The sequence below is a fragment of the Sipha flava genome, unplaced genomic scaffold (assembly GCF_003268045.1).
Source record: "Sipha flava isolate LNK unplaced genomic scaffold, YSA_version1 42_pilon_pilon, whole genome shotgun sequence".
In the NCBI taxonomy this organism is placed as follows: Eukaryota; Metazoa; Arthropoda; class Insecta; order Hemiptera; family Aphididae; genus Sipha; species Sipha flava.
This window is the reverse complement of record NW_020273159.1, coordinates 90,358-107,804: the sequence shown is the minus strand read 5'-3', so window position 1 is coordinate 107,804 and position 17,447 is coordinate 90,358. Positions and strand designations below refer to the sequence as shown.

Here is a 17,447-nt window from a genome sequence, read left to right as displayed (position 1 = left end):
TACTACCCCGAGGGTCCCTACATTACCGATTTTTAAATTTTTGAACTGAGGAGATAAGGGCATATGATAATAAATTATACGGTATTTTGACGAGGCGTTTGAATCGTTTTACGACTTATATATATTATAATTTATAAACGTCACATTATATCAGACGATCGGTGTACGTGTATTACACGCGTAATATGCGCACGAGTGTATGCGTAATAAATTACATCATGCGTTACGTGTTAAAACGAAGCGTTCCGTTAGGGGTGTCGGCGGTTGACGGGGAGACGAGCGTGGTAGCAGTAGTGGTAATAGTGGTGGCGGCGGTGACCCGGAGAAATCGCCTGGGTTTTACGAAAATTAATTGGTGTAGGTCACTGTCAGACGGGTAAATCGATCAAAATAACCTCCCCGTTGATAAATCGCGCGAGTTCAGCGTTGGCGTTTTGCCAATAGCATAATTAATGATGCGGATCGTTCGGAGGGCGAGACGGTGGTGGCGTCGTCGTCGTCGTCGTCGTCGTCGTCGTCGTCGCCGTCGTCGTGGCCGCGGTCGGTCGTCCGAGACGGGGGACCCGCGCGGTAGACGAGCGAGTGTGATTAATGGCGTTCGGCGGCGGTTAGGTACTATAGGGACGGGTCGCAGGACGGCGGGACGAGACGAGCGAAACGGACGGCGAGTAACGGAAGGGACCGGTGCGTAGAGGGTGCCGAGGGGAGGGACGAAAGTTCGTGAACATACTGCCGCGGCGGGACGAGCGGTGGCTGCGGGTTTTCTTTCGCCTCGTTGTACTATACACACGCGTCTACGCATTGCGCGTTCACGTCGTGCACAAGTCTTGGCCCGGGCGTGCGACCGATCATTATTCATCCGTGTCGTCCGCCATCGTTCTGGTCCGCTCGGGTACGGTATATACATGTAATGCGCGCGACCCGCACGGATACGCTTCGCACGCCACGCGCGTACACGCGAAACATTTCACAGATATGTGTTGGCGAGAGCGAGCGAAGAAAACCGGCCCGGAACCGTTGGGAAAAAATATGACCACGAAGATCCGAAAAACGAATCCGTTTTCACCGCGGTCGTCTCGCGCGTTCGCACGCCCAGACCGTTCTACGGTTATCGTAAGCGTTTCGTGGCGTTCCGCTCGTTGGGCAGTTTAGCAGTTCAGGTGCACCGCGCCGGGGATAAGTAAAACGGTTGCGACGACGGCGTTGTTTTGCCAAAGTGCCAACCGAAGTGGTTGGGGGGGGGGGGAGCGTCAAACCGTTCCAAAAATATAATTATTTGTACCCGTATAGTACCCGTAAAGTATATGTCTTATTTTTCTGATTTACAACATGTCAATGGATTTATAAAAGACGTATTTTGATCAGCCGCGTCGATAAATATTTTCCGCCCTAAATCAAAACTTCTGTTGCCGCTCTTTACTAAAGACGTTACAAATCGGAATTATAATATGCTGTAAAAAAAAAAAAAAAAATTTAGTAAAACTACTCATTCGCGGTCACTACGAGCTTAGTGGAACTAATGCGATAATTGTAAAGACGCATAACAGAAATTATGGTCGTCTGCTGTCGATATTTATCTAATTTTGCCGCTTCAATTTCTTTCATATTGTAAGCCACCCTAAAGCAGTGCATGACTTGCTTGTACCCTAACGATGGGCCTGATTGATGATGATGGGCCGACTTTCGAATGGCTAATCTCTAGACTGTGGGAAAAAGTACATGAATTCCCTCACACCCCCTCAAATCATGCCGTTTTTTAAATAAAACCATGAAGTAAGTCGTAGACGGATGTATACGAATATAGATCATATACACTGTAGTATATCCTAATTATGCACATATTTTTTTGTTTTGATAATACCATTTTATCATAATGGAAAATAATATTTTCTCAATTCTTCGTGAACCATCAACAACCACATATGATTCACTGCCTGTAAGACATAAGTATTATTATTGAAAATTATTTATAAACACTAGACGATAGGAACACGTGGTCTACATTTTTAAACGTCACGATTAAATACTCAAAAAGTCAATTGATTTATGAAAAAATGGTTAATCATCAAACGAGTTTATTAAAATATGTGAACTATTACCCTTTATTGATGAGCCATAGCTCAAAGTAGAACTTATTTCTTTTACAACATCTAGCCTTTAATTTGTAAAGTTGATTTACAAAGTGCGTTTAAAGATTCTGGTCAAATCGATACCGTTGATGACGATGACAATGATCTAATAAGTAAAGTAGTTATATAAAAAAATGTAATATCTATCATTTACAATGCGTATAATCACTGATATAAATAATCACCATACTATAGGTCAGTGCTTAGAAAGTACCTTTAAAAAAGAGACTATCTTACGTTCACCTTCATTTTGTTAAAGAAGAATCAAATTCTTTTCCGTTCCTAAACTGAACAAAGGAATTAGTGCCTTTTACTTACTCCTAAATGAAAAACGTTTTTTGTTCCTAATTTTTTTTTTAATTTAATCAACGCCCTTTTTAGTTGAACGATTTTTCAGCCTCTAACGATATCACACCGTTAAGGCCACCACGAATGACTAAACATTTTGTATACATTGTAGATATTATTGTAAATAGCTTACATTTTATAACTTTTTATATACAAACAAAATTACTAAAAAAAATAAAAATAATAATAATTATGATTCGAGATGCCAATATTTTGGTTTACTGGTTGACAAAGCATACTAAATCAATTGCTGAATTATAATCATAAATAACTGAATCGATTAAATAGCCAAAAAAGGAAAAATTAGAAAAAACGTTCTCTTAATTCTATGAATTATTTAAATTGCCAATATTTAAGAATATATGAATATAAACATAGAGAGAAACGAAAAAATCGTTCATGTTTCCTTATAAAAATAACAAACAAAATTCCTGTATGAAAAATGAAATTTACATGAAAAACTAACTGCGTTCTCAAAAAGTTCTTGAGCGTCGAACAAAATCGAAGGAATTAATTCCTTTGAATGCGTTTCTTCCGAGCACTGTTGTATAATGTACCTACATGTACCTACATGAATACCAATATATTTGAGAGAAAAATAATTTTCCTTAACCCAGTGTGATGGAGATCATTTTAATTTATACCTGCATACCCATGAAATATGAAATTATTAACTTTTGAATATTTTTTTACCCGTAGATCACAAAATATAAATTTGAAAACTGTCTAGATACACACGTCTCGACACCTCTCGTAACAAAATAATTACAATATTAATCCACTTATAATAATATACCGTTTACATCAGACAGATCTTAAATAACGACACGCATATCTAACGAAGGCTTTGGTAATGGACTCGTGATCCGATACGTGGGGAATCTCAATCCACCCCAACACCATCACAGACAGTTTACTAACCACTATAGTAATATACACGTAATAGTTGTAGGTTTTCGGACGAGATGAGTGCAACAGATTCCTCGACAGGTATGTTTTCTTTTTTTTATGGTCGGTCTTCAAATTCTAGAATTAAAAAATATATTTTAAGTGTATATCGTGTGTGGCCATCGGGCAGTTTAACTAGGTGTATTATAATATTTATGAAATTCGATATTTCAACAAACAAGCGTACCTACTTACACATTATCGGTGTTCCAAGAAAAGAGGTACTCAAATATATTCAGAGAAAAGACTAATACTCGGAGTTTTATAATTATGCATTGCACACGAATTATAATTTAAAATAATATGATAAATAGCCCCCTGTAAAACGATTCAAGTTTCATCAATCATCCTGCAAGCTAAAACGTAACGGTATAATGCATAAGTTCCCGTTATTTATTTCTCGTAAATTATGTTATTCGATTTATATTCGTGTAACGTGCAACATCATAATGATGGTAAATGACTAATTCAATTAATACTTTCGATGATGGTATTACAAGAAAGCTTTGGGACTTGACCAATAATCCATTATCCGCGGACTTATTTATTAATTTATAAATAGTGGTATCGCTAATTGCTGTTCGCATAAGACGAACTAGAGATGAATTTTAGAGGAAATTTGAAGTGGAGCTATTAGTATCGAAAAGGATGGAGTGGCGAGTGGTGCGAGCAGGGACTCTGTGCAAGGGATAGGAGTGAAGAATGAGAATCTCTATTTTTCCGGACAGAAAGGATAGGTGAGCGGTAAGTCGACGACCAGTTTGGGAAGATATGTTAAGGGCACGTAGGACAAGAGTGTAAACATGGTATATGGCCGATATCATAATATGATTATATATATATGGATTAAGAAATTCTTTGCTATTACAGTTGTACGAAAATATTGAATGATATGTATGATATTACATTTATAATACTATCATTGTCTGTTCGCTGCAGTGTTATGACGGCGAAACAATTATAGTACCTACTCATATTTATCTAGGCAAAATATGGGATTACAATTTTTCGATTTTTCACCGATTTTAATCGAACACGAGCAGGGCCGGCGCTACACTGGGGCCAGATTAGGCCAGGCCAGGGTGGGCAAATGCCCCTCCTATAATTTAATGTTGAACATTTTAATCTAAAATGCATTTTATATTGATTATTGAGCATTTTAGATATAGTTGTAAATAAATTTGATGTGATTCATAAAAATAAAAAAATAATACTATCCTAATAATTTGTAATTATTTATATCTATTAATTTAATACTAATAACTAACGGTATGTTGATATTTAGATATAGTATAATAATAAAATGAAATGAGTAATGCTAACATAATAAATTTCATTTATTGATTTTTATTTTAATAGGTAATACCAATATGTTGCTATTTAGATACTTAAAAATTCTTCTCTTTATTTGTATAATTGCAATGAACATAAAATATGAATGTGCATATAACACATTTTATATAATATAAGTCATATAACCTTATTAACTACAAGTTTATATAAATCATATTATAAGTACTTTGGGTTATACCTTATACCTACTTTGGTTCCAATATGTTAAAAATATGTAAGTAAACAGAAATTGTATTAATTAATTATTTAATTATTATTTTTTTTTTTTTTGGATTATTTAATATAATATAAGCAAATTAGCGGATGATCGAGTAGCGATACATAAATGCCGCCCCAGAAAATAATTTGCCCCCGTATCACCCCCCAATAAAAAATATCTGGCGCCGCCACTGAAAACGAATCTGAATAGGATTTTTTTATTGAAAATCAGCCGAACTAAACTGAACACGTACATGCACGCCATTAATAATATAATTCCATGGTTGTCTACATCAGCGTTTCTCAACCTGGGGGGTCACAAACCCCTAGATAAGGGGTCGCATCGTTCAAAAATCATTTAACGCCGATGTAAAAAAAACTACCTTTTATTTACATCAAAAATAAATAAATAATACATAACCGTAATGATAAAAATAAAAAGTTAGTTTACACTATAAACCATAAATAATTAAGTAAAAATTATAAACTAATGTGATACCTATTTGTGATCGTTTTATAATTAACATTTTTTTTAATCGGGGTTCGACTTTGAAAACACATTAAAAGTAAATTATTTTCTAATGATAACGGACGATTTCTGTATTTAGTTTTTAATACCACCACGGAAAAGAAGTAATTTTTCACGCAGATTTGAAGTGGCGAACGGAACCAATGTTTTCAATGTATTTTACATTTCGATCTTTAAAAATACATTTGCAATTCATAAACTCGTGTTTTTGTTTCGGTTAATGATAAAACGTTATTTATGACTGGTAAAACAAATAAAAGCTTATATTATTTTATATTATAAAGGGGGGGGGGGGGGGGGAGAACAATGATTTTATTTTACCCATTTTGGGAGTTGCGGTGTTAAAAAGATTGAGAAACGCTGATCTACATCACTAAGTTTAGCCATATTTTATCGAATCAACTGTTATACAGGTATTCTGACGCATGTTTCCTGAGAATAAAATAACGAGAAACGATTTTGACGGAGGCGCCATAGCCGGTAATTATTATATGCCGCGAGTCATAGGCGCAACTAGTGGCGGGAGAGTGGGCTTAGATGTACGGAAATATTTCCATAGCCCTCCCAAATGAAAAATAATGGGCCTCGGATTTTTTTTTTGTGAAACAACCGTTGAGGCACATTGCGGTAGCGGCGTAGCCATAAATGTTATGCATTTTAAGAGGGTTTTTAATTTTAAATTCTCTCCTCCATAAGTACTAACCTTTTATTTTCAATAAGAGGGTTAAATGTAAGTTAAAATATAATATTAGTAATTATTTAGTTTATTGAAACTGAAAATTGTTTAATGATGATATATTATTATACCTATATCTTAAAATCATTGTATATATTACAAAATAAGACATTTTGGAGTGGGGGGAGGTTATGACCCGTTAAGCACCCCAGGCTACTCCACTGTGGTAATCAGTTTTATCAATAATTATTACTAAACACTATATCTACTTAGTGTAACAATGACTCAGTGTTAACGTTCATTTCAAACATACCAAACCAATTACCAATAAGTGACCAAGTCACGTTCCTCCACCCTAGTGTTCAGCAGCAACTGTTTCTGGAAAACATGGTTCGTTACTCCACAGAATCGACATAGTTATTTCGAAATGGGGAACGAATAGGTTTATAGCACAATAGTAAAACTGTAAGCAGATTTGAAGGAGGATGTAGGTATGATGATCCAACTTAGATTTAGATAAGAACTTAACATTAGATTTTTTCACTTCCTATTGTTTTCATCTCGGCCTTTGTTAATAGTTGCATAGTAGTGCAATAGTTGTATAGATATAATATGAAAAGTAAAATTGTTTTCATTCATTACACCTAAACTCTGGAGAATCATGAAGTAATTGCCTTTTAAATAACTGTCTAACATACCACTATGTACATCATAAGCTGCAGATAATTGAAATCTGATAAGTTTCGATAATAATACATCAACAATGTACATATTTTGTCATACTCAAAAAAATGAAAAACATATAATATAGCAATTTACTTTATTTTAAATAATAGTCAATTTAAATATGATATAAATTATATTACTTTGAAATTTTAAATTTAAATACAGTGGTGTTCAAATTTCAAATTGAAAGTAAATATGTTTAAACTAAGTACTTAATAAATAAAAAAACCAAATAGTTATTATAATAATAAAAAAATAAATTATACTATTTATACAAAATATTAACAGTTTGTAAAACTATTTATGTTTTAATACTTAGAAATTATATGATTATACAACCATGCAATATTATTGTGATACATACATTTTATTTTCAATGTACATAAAATGTATAGAAAACATAATCAAATGCAATACATTTTTATTTGTTGTTAAATATACTTCAAGAATGTCAGATAAAAAAAACGATCAACTCATTTAGTGAATGGCATACATGAAATATTAAAATATTATCAACCATTAATATTGAATATTATCAGATATTTATACAAGTAGATTATTAAATTATAACACACATTTTACTACAAAAATGTATGCACATAATTATATTTTAAACATTTGGTTCCAGTATTAATATCATAAAAATGTTCTTATAAGTGTAAGTATTAAATATATATTTTTACATTCACTGGCCAATTTATAATTTTTACTTCGCGTTTAATACAATTATTATTTTTCTTCTTCTGATGTTTCATCTGAAATAAATTTTAAGTAAGATTTTCATTATACATGAAAAAACCCATTTCAAAATATCATACAAATAAAATAATGATCTTTACAAATCAATAATTAAGTAAATAATGATAAATAGTATTAAAATACTTGTAAATTAAATTACCAATCATGTTTACAGTAGCTATAATATTATTTGTTCTACTTTAAATGAATACATTAAAATATTCAATTATAATATATAAATATAATATCAAGAATTAAAAATATTACCTTCAGCAAAATTAATACGATTTGTTTTTATTGGCATATTGGTCTTATTACCGAAGTTAAAACGTATTTTAGATGGCTTCATTAAAATATTTACTTTAGGTAGTTCAGGTTGACTAAAATTAGTTGAAAATCCAAGTCCTCTTTTTTCATCCCTAACGTCCATTGGAATCTAAGAATAAAAAATACAAAAATATTGTAAATTCGTTGTGTCATATTTTAAAGGCGTCAGTCATAGACTATTGGACTATTGTTACAAATTTAAAACCCATTTATCAGAGAGCATTAACTTAATTTTATTATAAAACAGTTAAAGTTAAATAATACACATTTTCAAATGAATTAACTCAAAAAGTGTGATTACTCGATAAACTAAATAAAATAATCATTATGAAAACATATTTAAATTATTTTATGAAAATAGTGTTAAAATTAGAATGTTTCTAGACTCAAATAAATAATTAAATCGTTAAAACATTATAAATTGCAATATATAATAAATGTTATAATAAAGAAGATCCCAGGAAACTTGCCAACGGATAATTAGAATTTTATGCATAAATGTTTGCAAGATTTTGTAAATCTGAATATTTTATATCGAAGAAACATCTAAGCGAGTCTAGACCAAAATCATATTGGAGATCATTTAACATCTAATATAGTATTTATAACACCTGTACTTACAATTGTAATTGCTATTCATACTTAAAATGAATTAATATTTCTAGTTAAAATATAGATTAGACTGAAGGTGTATCATAAGTATGCAAAATTGCTATTTTCTTAATACATTTTTTAATTAGTTAGGATTAAACTTAATAAACAATAAAAAAATAAAATGTAGAAACCATTTAATCAAAATCGGAGAGACAGTTAAGGATTAGTAGTTTTATAGAATAATTTATTCATCCCCTTTTTTATTATATTAATTACTGTTAAACCTAAAATATGTAAATAATTCTGTTTTATTATTAACGTAGAACAATTCTGTTATTTACTAATTTTATTTTGTATAAACTATTAAAAGTACAATAACATATTGAATAATACTCACAGGTTCTTTAATTCCAGAATTGCTAGATCCCAGAGATTTTCCAGGAGTCCAGCCCATATTTTCTAATAGTTTGAAACCTTTGTTTTTTGTTGGAATTGGTCTAAAATAATATATTTAACTAAATTTAAATATTTGTACACATTAAAAATAAAATAAGAAATACCACAGGAAAAATAAAAATATTAAAATAAATTACATTATTTAAAAAAAAAAATTATAATCCAAACAAAAAATATATTTTCAGATAGGTTCTTTAGACAAATTATATGGTATTACATTTTACTTGCTATATAATAGTAGTATTGCATTAAATTCCACACATTTTTAAAATGTAGCTATACCAATCGAAATACATATATTTAAAATTTTAATTATACCCAACATTAAAATAATTTTAATTTAAAAAATTTAATATACTTTACAGGTTAAATTTAAGCTCTTTAATTTTACCTACCTCAAAACAGAAAATATGCTTGTATTATTATAAATTTCAGTGATTATATAGCACTCCAAATATAAAGTAAATCAAAGACTACTAAAAGTTACAGTAGTTTTAAGTTATTGTGCATTATTGAATTTCATGTTTCCTTAGTTATTTTTTTTTAAATATGGGTTTAATAAAATCATTTTAGTAATGATAAAATTTAATTTTAATACAAAATTATATTAAATATAGTTTTAATTAGTGTTCAAATAATAACTCACTGTGTTACACAAGCTACTTCAGTTTTCTCATTTGAATTCTGAGACCCAACTGTTTTTCTTCTTTTATCAGCTCTATCTTTATATCCTTTTGGCAAAACAGCATCTGGTGGCTCACAACCAAGTAAACCATATTTTTCTTTCAAACTTTTTAGTTCATCATCAAATTTTCTTTTTTGAGGTACAATATTCTTATTGCCTTAACACAATAATTAACAATTTCTTCAATTATGTATGTTTATAATTTAGAATATTTAGCTGAACATTTTTACAATATAATTCCATATCTACATTTAAATATAACACTATATAATATTTATTAATAAAATTAAAGTATTAAAATAGATCATTTATTATGCATATATATATTTATTTATTTTAAAATTCAAATAAATTTCTTACTATCAAAACCATCACGGAATAAATATTTTATCTGTTTAAATCTATACAAACATACACTTTGGAATCATGAACATGAACTTATTTAAATCAATTTTAATTAAATAAATAATAACACATGGCTACAATAAAAAATAAACAATGATTTATCTTCAATTAGTAAATAAATAAATAGTATTTGATCAATTGTTATACTTTTACAGTTAAAGTATCTTTAACTGGCACTTACAGACCTAAAATTATCTATTCTAAAAATTCTCATTTCATTAACACAAAAAGTATTAATATTTAGTAATAATAAAAAAAAAATAAGAATTTACTTACTTTCTTCTACTGGAGGAGCTTGTATCCCAGGTTCACATAAATTGCATGTTTCCATGCCATCATGAATATGACACAAAAACTTGGTATCACCTACAGTAATTTCACTGCCATGAATCAATTGACAACGTTCGCTGGATGATGAGTGCTTTGGAAGCTTTTTGCCATCCAAAAATGTACCATTTGTACTACCTTTATCTTTAATAATATAATGACCTCGGCCTACTTTGTTTACATTACCAACAAATGATATTTCAGCATGAAACTAAAAGTTTAAAAATATCATTAAATTATAAAAAAAATAATTAAAATCAATTTAAAATGTTAATATTATTTATAAATGTACAGAAAATTAAGAAAAATTATTTATCATTCCTAACCTTGCTAACATTATCATCAGGTATTACTACATCTCTGTTTGTAGAACGACCAATTGATCCACCAGGACATGTGATTAAAAATAGCTTACCAATTAATGAATTACATGCTTTAGATTCAGTTATTATAATACGTATACATGGAGGCCAACCAACAACTTCTACATTTATAAAATTAAAATAAGACTTAATATATTATATTATCTCACAAAAAATACTAAAAAAATGATATACTTGATTTAATTAATTTAGTTTGAGTGTCAGAAAGATGAGCTTTGACTTCTTTATACGATTTCCAATTGGAATTTTTATCATCTCTTTTGTTTAGACATAGGTATTGTTCAATTCGATCCCATATAAGATTATCATACTGAACAATTTCAGATTCGATTCCAGTAAGTTGATGCTTGAGTGTGTACCAGTTTCTTATTTGTGCATATTGTTTTGCTTTACTCTGCAAATTACGTAAGTTAGTTGTTGTGCCAATTTTTCAAATGGCTTACCAGTCTGGTTTACCCCATCAGGTGTTAATTTGTGTACTATATTCTTAGGTGCTGGCAATAACTTTGTATATTGCAATAAATTCAAATAACGCTTGTCTAATATCTAAAATCACAATGAAACATGAAATACCCATTATAATAAATTTTATTTCTAACAAATTAATAATAAATGATTACTTCACAAGTAGTAGGCGGAGGAGGACAATGTTCGGACTTCACTTCTTCTGAAATATCTTTTGTATCACTATTTTCCACACTTGATTCTTGTTTTATTTCATCCTTCTCTTTCGAAAATTTTTCAGGCATTTTTTCAACAGTATTCAAAACAATTTCTTTAATTTCTTTATCATTTTTTTCATTATCTTCTTCGGTATCCTCTTTTATAACTAAATTTCCACTGTCTTCAGAATTGTCAGAATCACTATCCTCACTAATACTTTCAGGCATATCTTGGTTTTTGTGCTGTTTATCTGCTTTAGGTACATTGGAAGATAACTGATGTATATCTGTATGAACTTGGGAATGCAATCTATATTTTTGTGCAATTACATCAAAGTAATAATAGCACCCTTGATTACCATCATAAAATAATCCATTATCCTAGAATTACAAAATATATATACTTACATATAATGCACAAAATTGACAAATAATTTAATAATACTTACTAAATTATAATAGTAACCGGTAACTTGGTCATAGTACATTCCAGTTGTTTCTTCTAATATAAATCGGCTTTTTCCTAAGCAATATTGATCAATTTGATTTAAATCTTTGTTTTTTTCTTCATCTTCACTACACTCTCCTTCTTCTTTAATTTCAGTTTTTGTAATTTTGAAACTTTCATCATCTTGTTTTTTACATTTTTTATTATTATTGGCCAAATGTTCAACCTATATCAATGATAAATAATTAATATTACTTCAGTAAAAAAACAGACTAAGAATTGATAATTAATTTCTAAATTTGTTTATAATAAAACATAATATACCTACATTATCTAGAGCATCAGCAGAATTTTCATTGGAACTGTTTTTGACATCTATATCATCTTTAATAATGTTTTGTTCACTTTTGACATTCTCTATTTTTCTGTCACTTCTGGCGTTCGATTTCTACACAATAAAATATCATTAAAACACCATTTCTGACCATAATGGGTTTGGGATTACTGTATTACCTTACTGTCGGTCAAACTGCTGTTGGTGATTTTCGCCAGCAAACTTTGTTGCCGATGAAGCATACGAACAGCGTTCTTAATGTACTCGTAGACTTCTGGATATTTGTGTTCCAGGAGACTTCTAAAAGGTATTTCCGGATCACTGTCCATTGCGGCGGGGGTCGTCGGTCGGTTGGTACGAATCGTCGAGACCGTCACATTTCACTCGCGAGAAGCGCGCAGAGTCGGTTACCGTTTAGGGTGGCGTAAAGCAACGGGGCACGTCCGAAGAGCAAAACGAATCGTCACGTGGTACCGAGAACCCAAACGGGGAACTTTCTTCGACAATCGGTTTCGCGGCGAGCACAGGAGCAGCAGTGTTGTGGTAGCAGACCTCTTTCCCGCGGTGCGTTCGCGGCATGGAAAAAAAAAAAAGAAACGACGTACGCGTACAGCTTGAAAATTTCAACGCATCAGGTAGACATAACGCGATGGCCGACGACGATGAGTGCACGAGCGAATTGTGCGTGCTCTTTGAATTTTTGATAACTGCTGTTCAGTTCAGCGATTAACGTTCACTCGGAAAACGACAACACAGATAATGGCGGAATACAAATTCGAGTTTGCATTATCTACGGAGAAAACTGAACGCACGCACCAATAATGTGGATCGCCGAAATAACAGCTGACGCGCAAGCGTTTGGAACCCCTGTTCGGCGGACGGTGTGAAACCTTCAATGTTAATGATAACGACTCGAAAATCATTTTATTTTTCATTGCTGTTGCTGTCTCGGAGTTTTGAATTTTCTTTAATAAAATAATCTCGTCTCGCGCCTCCTCCACACTGCAGAGTTACACGCCCAATCATAATGGTCACCAAGTCCCTCGAGTTGCCCACGTTCGAGGAGTTGACTGTCGAAGAAGTTCCGATCAGTTCGCCTGGTCTCCGTGCCGCTTCCAATCATTTTGGTATTTATTTTTTTTTTATTTTTCACCGTTCTGAACGTGCTCTTTAGCATTCGGTTTTTTGTCCAGGAAAATATTGTCTGGAAGTGAACGATGAATTCATGATGTGCAAAATAGAAACAGATGATCCGCGTAAATGTATCAACGAAGGAAAGGCCGTCACCAATTGTGCGCTTGAATTCTTCAGGAAGTTGAAAGTCAACTGTTATGATGAATTTCAGATTTATAGCAATTGTATTGATAAATCTAGCACTCGCTTAGATTTTGAACCGTGCCGTAAGACTCAAGCTGTATACGACAAATGCGTGTTTGAAAAAATGGGCATTGAACGACCCGAACATGGTTTCTTTTGTAAAGCACGCGTTTATACTGGCAACCGACCTAAACCTCCACCTGCAGAACCACAAGTATTCAGTGATTTACCAGTCGGTCTTAAAGACTTCAATGAAGAAGAACGGCCACCAGCAAAATATGGTCAACGTAACTGGTTTATCAAGTAATCTAACTGTATGCTTAATTTACAGTTGCATATTATTAGTGTTTGTTATTTAAAAACAATTGATATGAGATAATATTTTATTGTATTTTCATTAAATTTTCCCATTGTAGAGAATTGTAATAAATCTGAAAGTATAAACATTTTGTACAAACAAAGAAATGTATTGTTTATAACATACATTATAATATATTATAATACACATAATTGTTATGATTGTGTATGTAGTAATAATCTAATGCATGTCATGAAGTTATATACAAGTATTAATTACATTATACAAAACAATATTTTATACAAATTATCTACTGTAAAGGTGTATTTGAAATATCTAAAAAGTTAAATGTCAACTCGACTGGACGAACTGACCCAAAAAAGTCAGTGATAGGAACTTTTGCAGGGTCTCTGTGAAACAAGTCTGTTCTCACTCCGACAGTTGAAATACAATCTTGTTTGGGACATACACCAAGCTGAAACAAAATAAATTGTATAAGTCATAAATGAATATAAATAAAATAATAGATTTCAATATAATATATGATTCATGGAAATAATTATTTATTATATTTTTAATTATATATAAAATATATATAATATATAAAATAACAGTTACAAAACTGAGTTGACAGTTCATTATTAACTTAAAAAATATCATAATTTTATAATGAGCAAAACAATTACAATTAAATGTAAGAAAACGTTCCCTTTATGATTTATTAAATTATCGTTCTTAATTTTTCTTTTTTTTTTTTTATTCAAACAACAAAATATGAGTATAGTTTATATAAACTATGCATTAAATATATGTGTAAAATAAAAATTACTTACAAAATTTTTCATGCTGATACGGCTCTTTAATTTAACATTCTCTAAAAATTTTAACGCATAAAATGTGTAACGATCTATTATATACACACCAATTGCTGGATCCACATGATGCTGAAATTTAGAAAAAATTAATTAGATTTTTGATGTTTCTACAAAATATAAATAATATACTGTTACATTTTAGATATAACATTTATAACATTTAGAATGTTAATTATTCAATCCAAGTCAATAATCTGAATGTCAAATATTTGAGAAATTAAGGAAACCAAAAATGTATTATCATTGTATATTTTATAAATATTTTGAATTATTGACTTTTAGGTAATGAAATTTTGACATTCATATGTTATTTAATTAACTTACCGAAAGTGAATCTTCACCCACTAAACTACTAGCCATTGCTAGAATATTTGGTGAGTAAAATTTTTCATACATAGAAGAAGCTTGACAAGTATCAATCATGAAAAATATTTCATGGTATCTAAAAATTAATTAAATTAATTTTAATTTACAATGATTAAATTTAAGTTTTCAAAATCACCTTCTTTTCTGCCACATCTGTTCAAGTGCATCGGCCAACTCTTGACTAGTTACTTCTTCAGAATCTTGGAATTTAAGAAACCCATCTCCACCATGGCCAGTCAGATATATCAAAATATTGCTACCCTCGTCTGTAAGCAACTGTTTGGAACGAGGTGTATCAGGAGGCAACCGACCAGTCAATAACCTTACAAAATTTTCCACTGTTACCTAATCATTTAAAAGTTAAAATCAATAACAAAATATATGTACTAAAATAGTGAATAGAAGTTTACTTCATAGCCTCTAAAATCAACTTCGACATCGTCACCATATACATTGAGCTGTTGATCAGCATTATTGTAAACTGTTGCAGGACTAGGATTACGAGGATTACAGGCCATATCATCAGCTACCATCAATATTATTTGACTAAATAAATTAATAACTATTTAATAATATGAACATTAAATAGTTTGAAATTTTATTACAACTGAAATTATTTAGTTGCATTTATTCTAAAAATAGTATATCATACCTATCAGGTATTCCAAGTCTTTTGACGCTTCTGTAAATAGATAGAACATTTGCTACATGCCTATAATTAAACCAGAATCTCGATGTATCTACCAAAACTGCCCAATTGTTTGAATGATTTGCCTAAGAAAAATAATTGAACACTGATATTATCAATGATGTACAATAGTGTTTCGATTTATCAAGAAGACCAATGAAATTCTTGAAAAATCAAATTCATCTATAGATTTTTTATACATGATTAAAATGAAAAAAATAGTTAACTGTACTTTATGAATTATTTGATTAATTTAAAATACCCAGAACAATTTCATTAAAAATTATAGATGAACACATTGTAAAAACAGTGGCTATTACATTTAGGCGAATTATTTGTTTTAATCATACATTTATTTAGTCAATCTACACAAGTTATATAATTAATGTCTTCTAAATATTAATTATACAGAAAAGTTTTCATAATTATAACTTATGATTGTTTAAAATATTTTTAGGACTTTTTCAAAGAATAATCTGTATTATCACTCACCCTAATATAAAGTCAAAAAAAACAATGTTTAAATAACTTGCATAAAAAAATAAAATTTTATTCCATTTATTTTTTTAGGGGGAGGGAGGGTTGCCAACTGAGAACGTTACTAATTTATGCTAAAAAGTAAATCGGTTCCAACAATTTGATAGGACTTAATATCAAAAATATGCACTACATTTAAGTTTTAAATGTTAAAATGCAGGCTTACCTGACATACGAAGACATTCGAAAAGTGCAAACACGTCAACGTCAATAATAAACATGGCTTCATAGTGAATATTTATTAAACAAAACAAACTCCAGTGTCAAGCGAGTCAATAAATTAAAAATTTGTTGTTTACCATACAGATTTTAATGTAGCCCCAAATTATTAAAACTGTTATCAATGTGCCGGTTATCCGATAAACATTGATATCGGGATAGACCTTATAAGTATCATGATTATAGATATTTTGGAAGTTCAAAACTATCCATTAAAAAAAGAATGTTGTGGTAAGGAAACATTTTTTTTTTAATTTATATATTTATTTATTCAATCTGTAAATTAATATTTTTACAATGAGCATAATTGATGTGAGAGTAGTGGTCGAATTGCAGTCTTGATTGAAAAATCCATCCAGTGATAAAACTTCATGACCGTGGGCATTTTTAATAATTTAAAAAGTCCCGGCACTATTTCTGTTTCAAACGCCTTCTGGGATTACCTGGGATGTTGAGAACATTTAAGTTTGAAACAAGAGGATTGCGATATTTAGATAGGTTTGAGTGAAAAAAATGTATAGAGGGTTTTAGCTACTTCTACTGTTGGAATGGTGAGATCATTGTGGAATGTGTCATTTGAGACAAAGAAAGGAGCTTTGATAATTTTACAGATACATTTAGATTGGAACGTTTGGACTTTATTTGCATTTTTTTGATTTTTTTCGGTAATGAGGCTTGAGATAAGAGTAGTTTGAAAAGAAATAAGAAAGCTTCTGTTCGATTTAAATTCTTCAATGAATTTAAAAAATAATATTTCATTATTCATTGGAGTGAGATTGCTATTGGGAAGATGGTGATCTCCAGCTACATTTGCATACGTATGTTGGTTTTGACGGATGTTCTTAGAACATCCATCAAAACCAACAGAACATTGTTCTGTA

The 17,447-nt window shown here is 30.6% G+C and overlaps 3 protein-coding genes across 3 annotated transcripts; 1 reads left to right on the top strand and 2 right to left on the bottom strand.

Annotated features, from left to right (window-relative positions):
* Positions 1–7,622: 7,622 nt before the first annotated feature.
* Positions 7,623–13,060, bottom strand: LOC112689201 (angiogenic factor with G patch and FHA domains 1). The gene is made up of 12 exons (XM_025562782.1): positions 12,446–13,060; positions 12,261–12,380; positions 11,934–12,158; positions 11,443–11,865; positions 11,279–11,368; positions 10,997–11,216; positions 10,766–10,923; positions 10,389–10,650; positions 9,669–9,864; positions 8,964–9,063; positions 7,913–8,081; positions 7,623–7,662 (listed from the first exon to the last, which is right to left on the bottom strand). Exons 1-12 carry the CDS (start codon positions 12,593–12,595, stop codon positions 7,637–7,639), a joined length of 2,139 nt encoding a protein of 712 aa, XP_025418567.1. The 5' UTR covers positions 12,596–13,060; the 3' UTR covers positions 7,623–7,636.
* A 136-nt stretch (positions 13,061–13,196) lies between these two features.
* Positions 13,197–14,029, top strand: LOC112689204 (NADH dehydrogenase [ubiquinone] 1 alpha subcomplex subunit 8). Its single transcript, XM_025562787.1, has 2 exons — positions 13,197–13,393; positions 13,460–14,029. Exons 1-2 carry the CDS (start codon positions 13,294–13,296, stop codon positions 13,888–13,890), a joined length of 531 nt encoding a protein of 176 aa, XP_025418572.1. The 5' UTR covers positions 13,197–13,293; the 3' UTR covers positions 13,891–14,029.
* A 64-nt stretch (positions 14,030–14,093) lies between these two features.
* Positions 14,094–16,756, bottom strand: LOC112689203 (putative GPI-anchor transamidase). Its single transcript, XM_025562786.1, has 7 exons — positions 16,514–16,756; positions 15,775–15,896; positions 15,533–15,668; positions 15,259–15,467; positions 15,081–15,198; positions 14,715–14,825; positions 14,094–14,356 (listed from the first exon to the last, which is right to left on the bottom strand). The coding sequence occupies exons 1-7, from the start codon at positions 16,574–16,576 to the stop codon at positions 14,192–14,194; spliced, it is 924 nt and encodes a 307-aa protein (XP_025418571.1). The 5' UTR covers positions 16,577–16,756; the 3' UTR covers positions 14,094–14,191.
* Between the last annotated feature and the right edge of the window lie 691 nt (positions 16,757–17,447).

Excerpts from the sequence above, each read along its gene's own strand:
- LOC112689201 (XM_025562782.1), bottom strand. The coding sequence starts at position 12,595 with ATGGACAGTGATCCGGAAATACCTTTTAGAAGTCTCCTGGAACACAAA. Across the intron at positions 11,217-11,278 it reads ACAAATTAACACCTGATGGG|AGTAAAGCAAAACAATATGC; the intron begins GTAAACCAGACT and ends CGTAATTTGCAG. Across the intron at positions 10,651-10,765 it reads CTGATGATAATGTTAGCAAG|TTTCATGCTGAAATATCATT; the intron begins GTTAGGAATGAT and ends TTAAACTTTTAG.
- LOC112689203 (XM_025562786.1), bottom strand. The coding sequence starts at position 16,576 with ATGAAGCCATGTTTATTATTGACGTTGACGTGTTTGCACTTTTCGAAT. Across the intron at positions 15,468-15,532 it reads TTGATTTTAGAGGCTATGAA|GTAACAGTGGAAAATTTTGT; the intron begins GTAAACTTCTAT and ends TTAAATGATTAG. Across the intron at positions 14,357-14,714 it reads GTATCAGCATGAAAAATTTT|CTTGGTGTATGTCCCAAACA; the intron begins GTAAGTAATTTT and ends ATTTTGTTTCAG.
- LOC112689204 (XM_025562787.1), top strand. The coding sequence starts at position 13,294 with ATGGTCACCAAGTCCCTCGAGTTGCCCACGTTCGAGGAGTTGACTGTC. Across the intron at positions 13,394-13,459 it reads TGCCGCTTCCAATCATTTTG|GAAAATATTGTCTGGAAGTG; the intron begins GTATTTATTTTT and ends TTTTTTGTCCAG.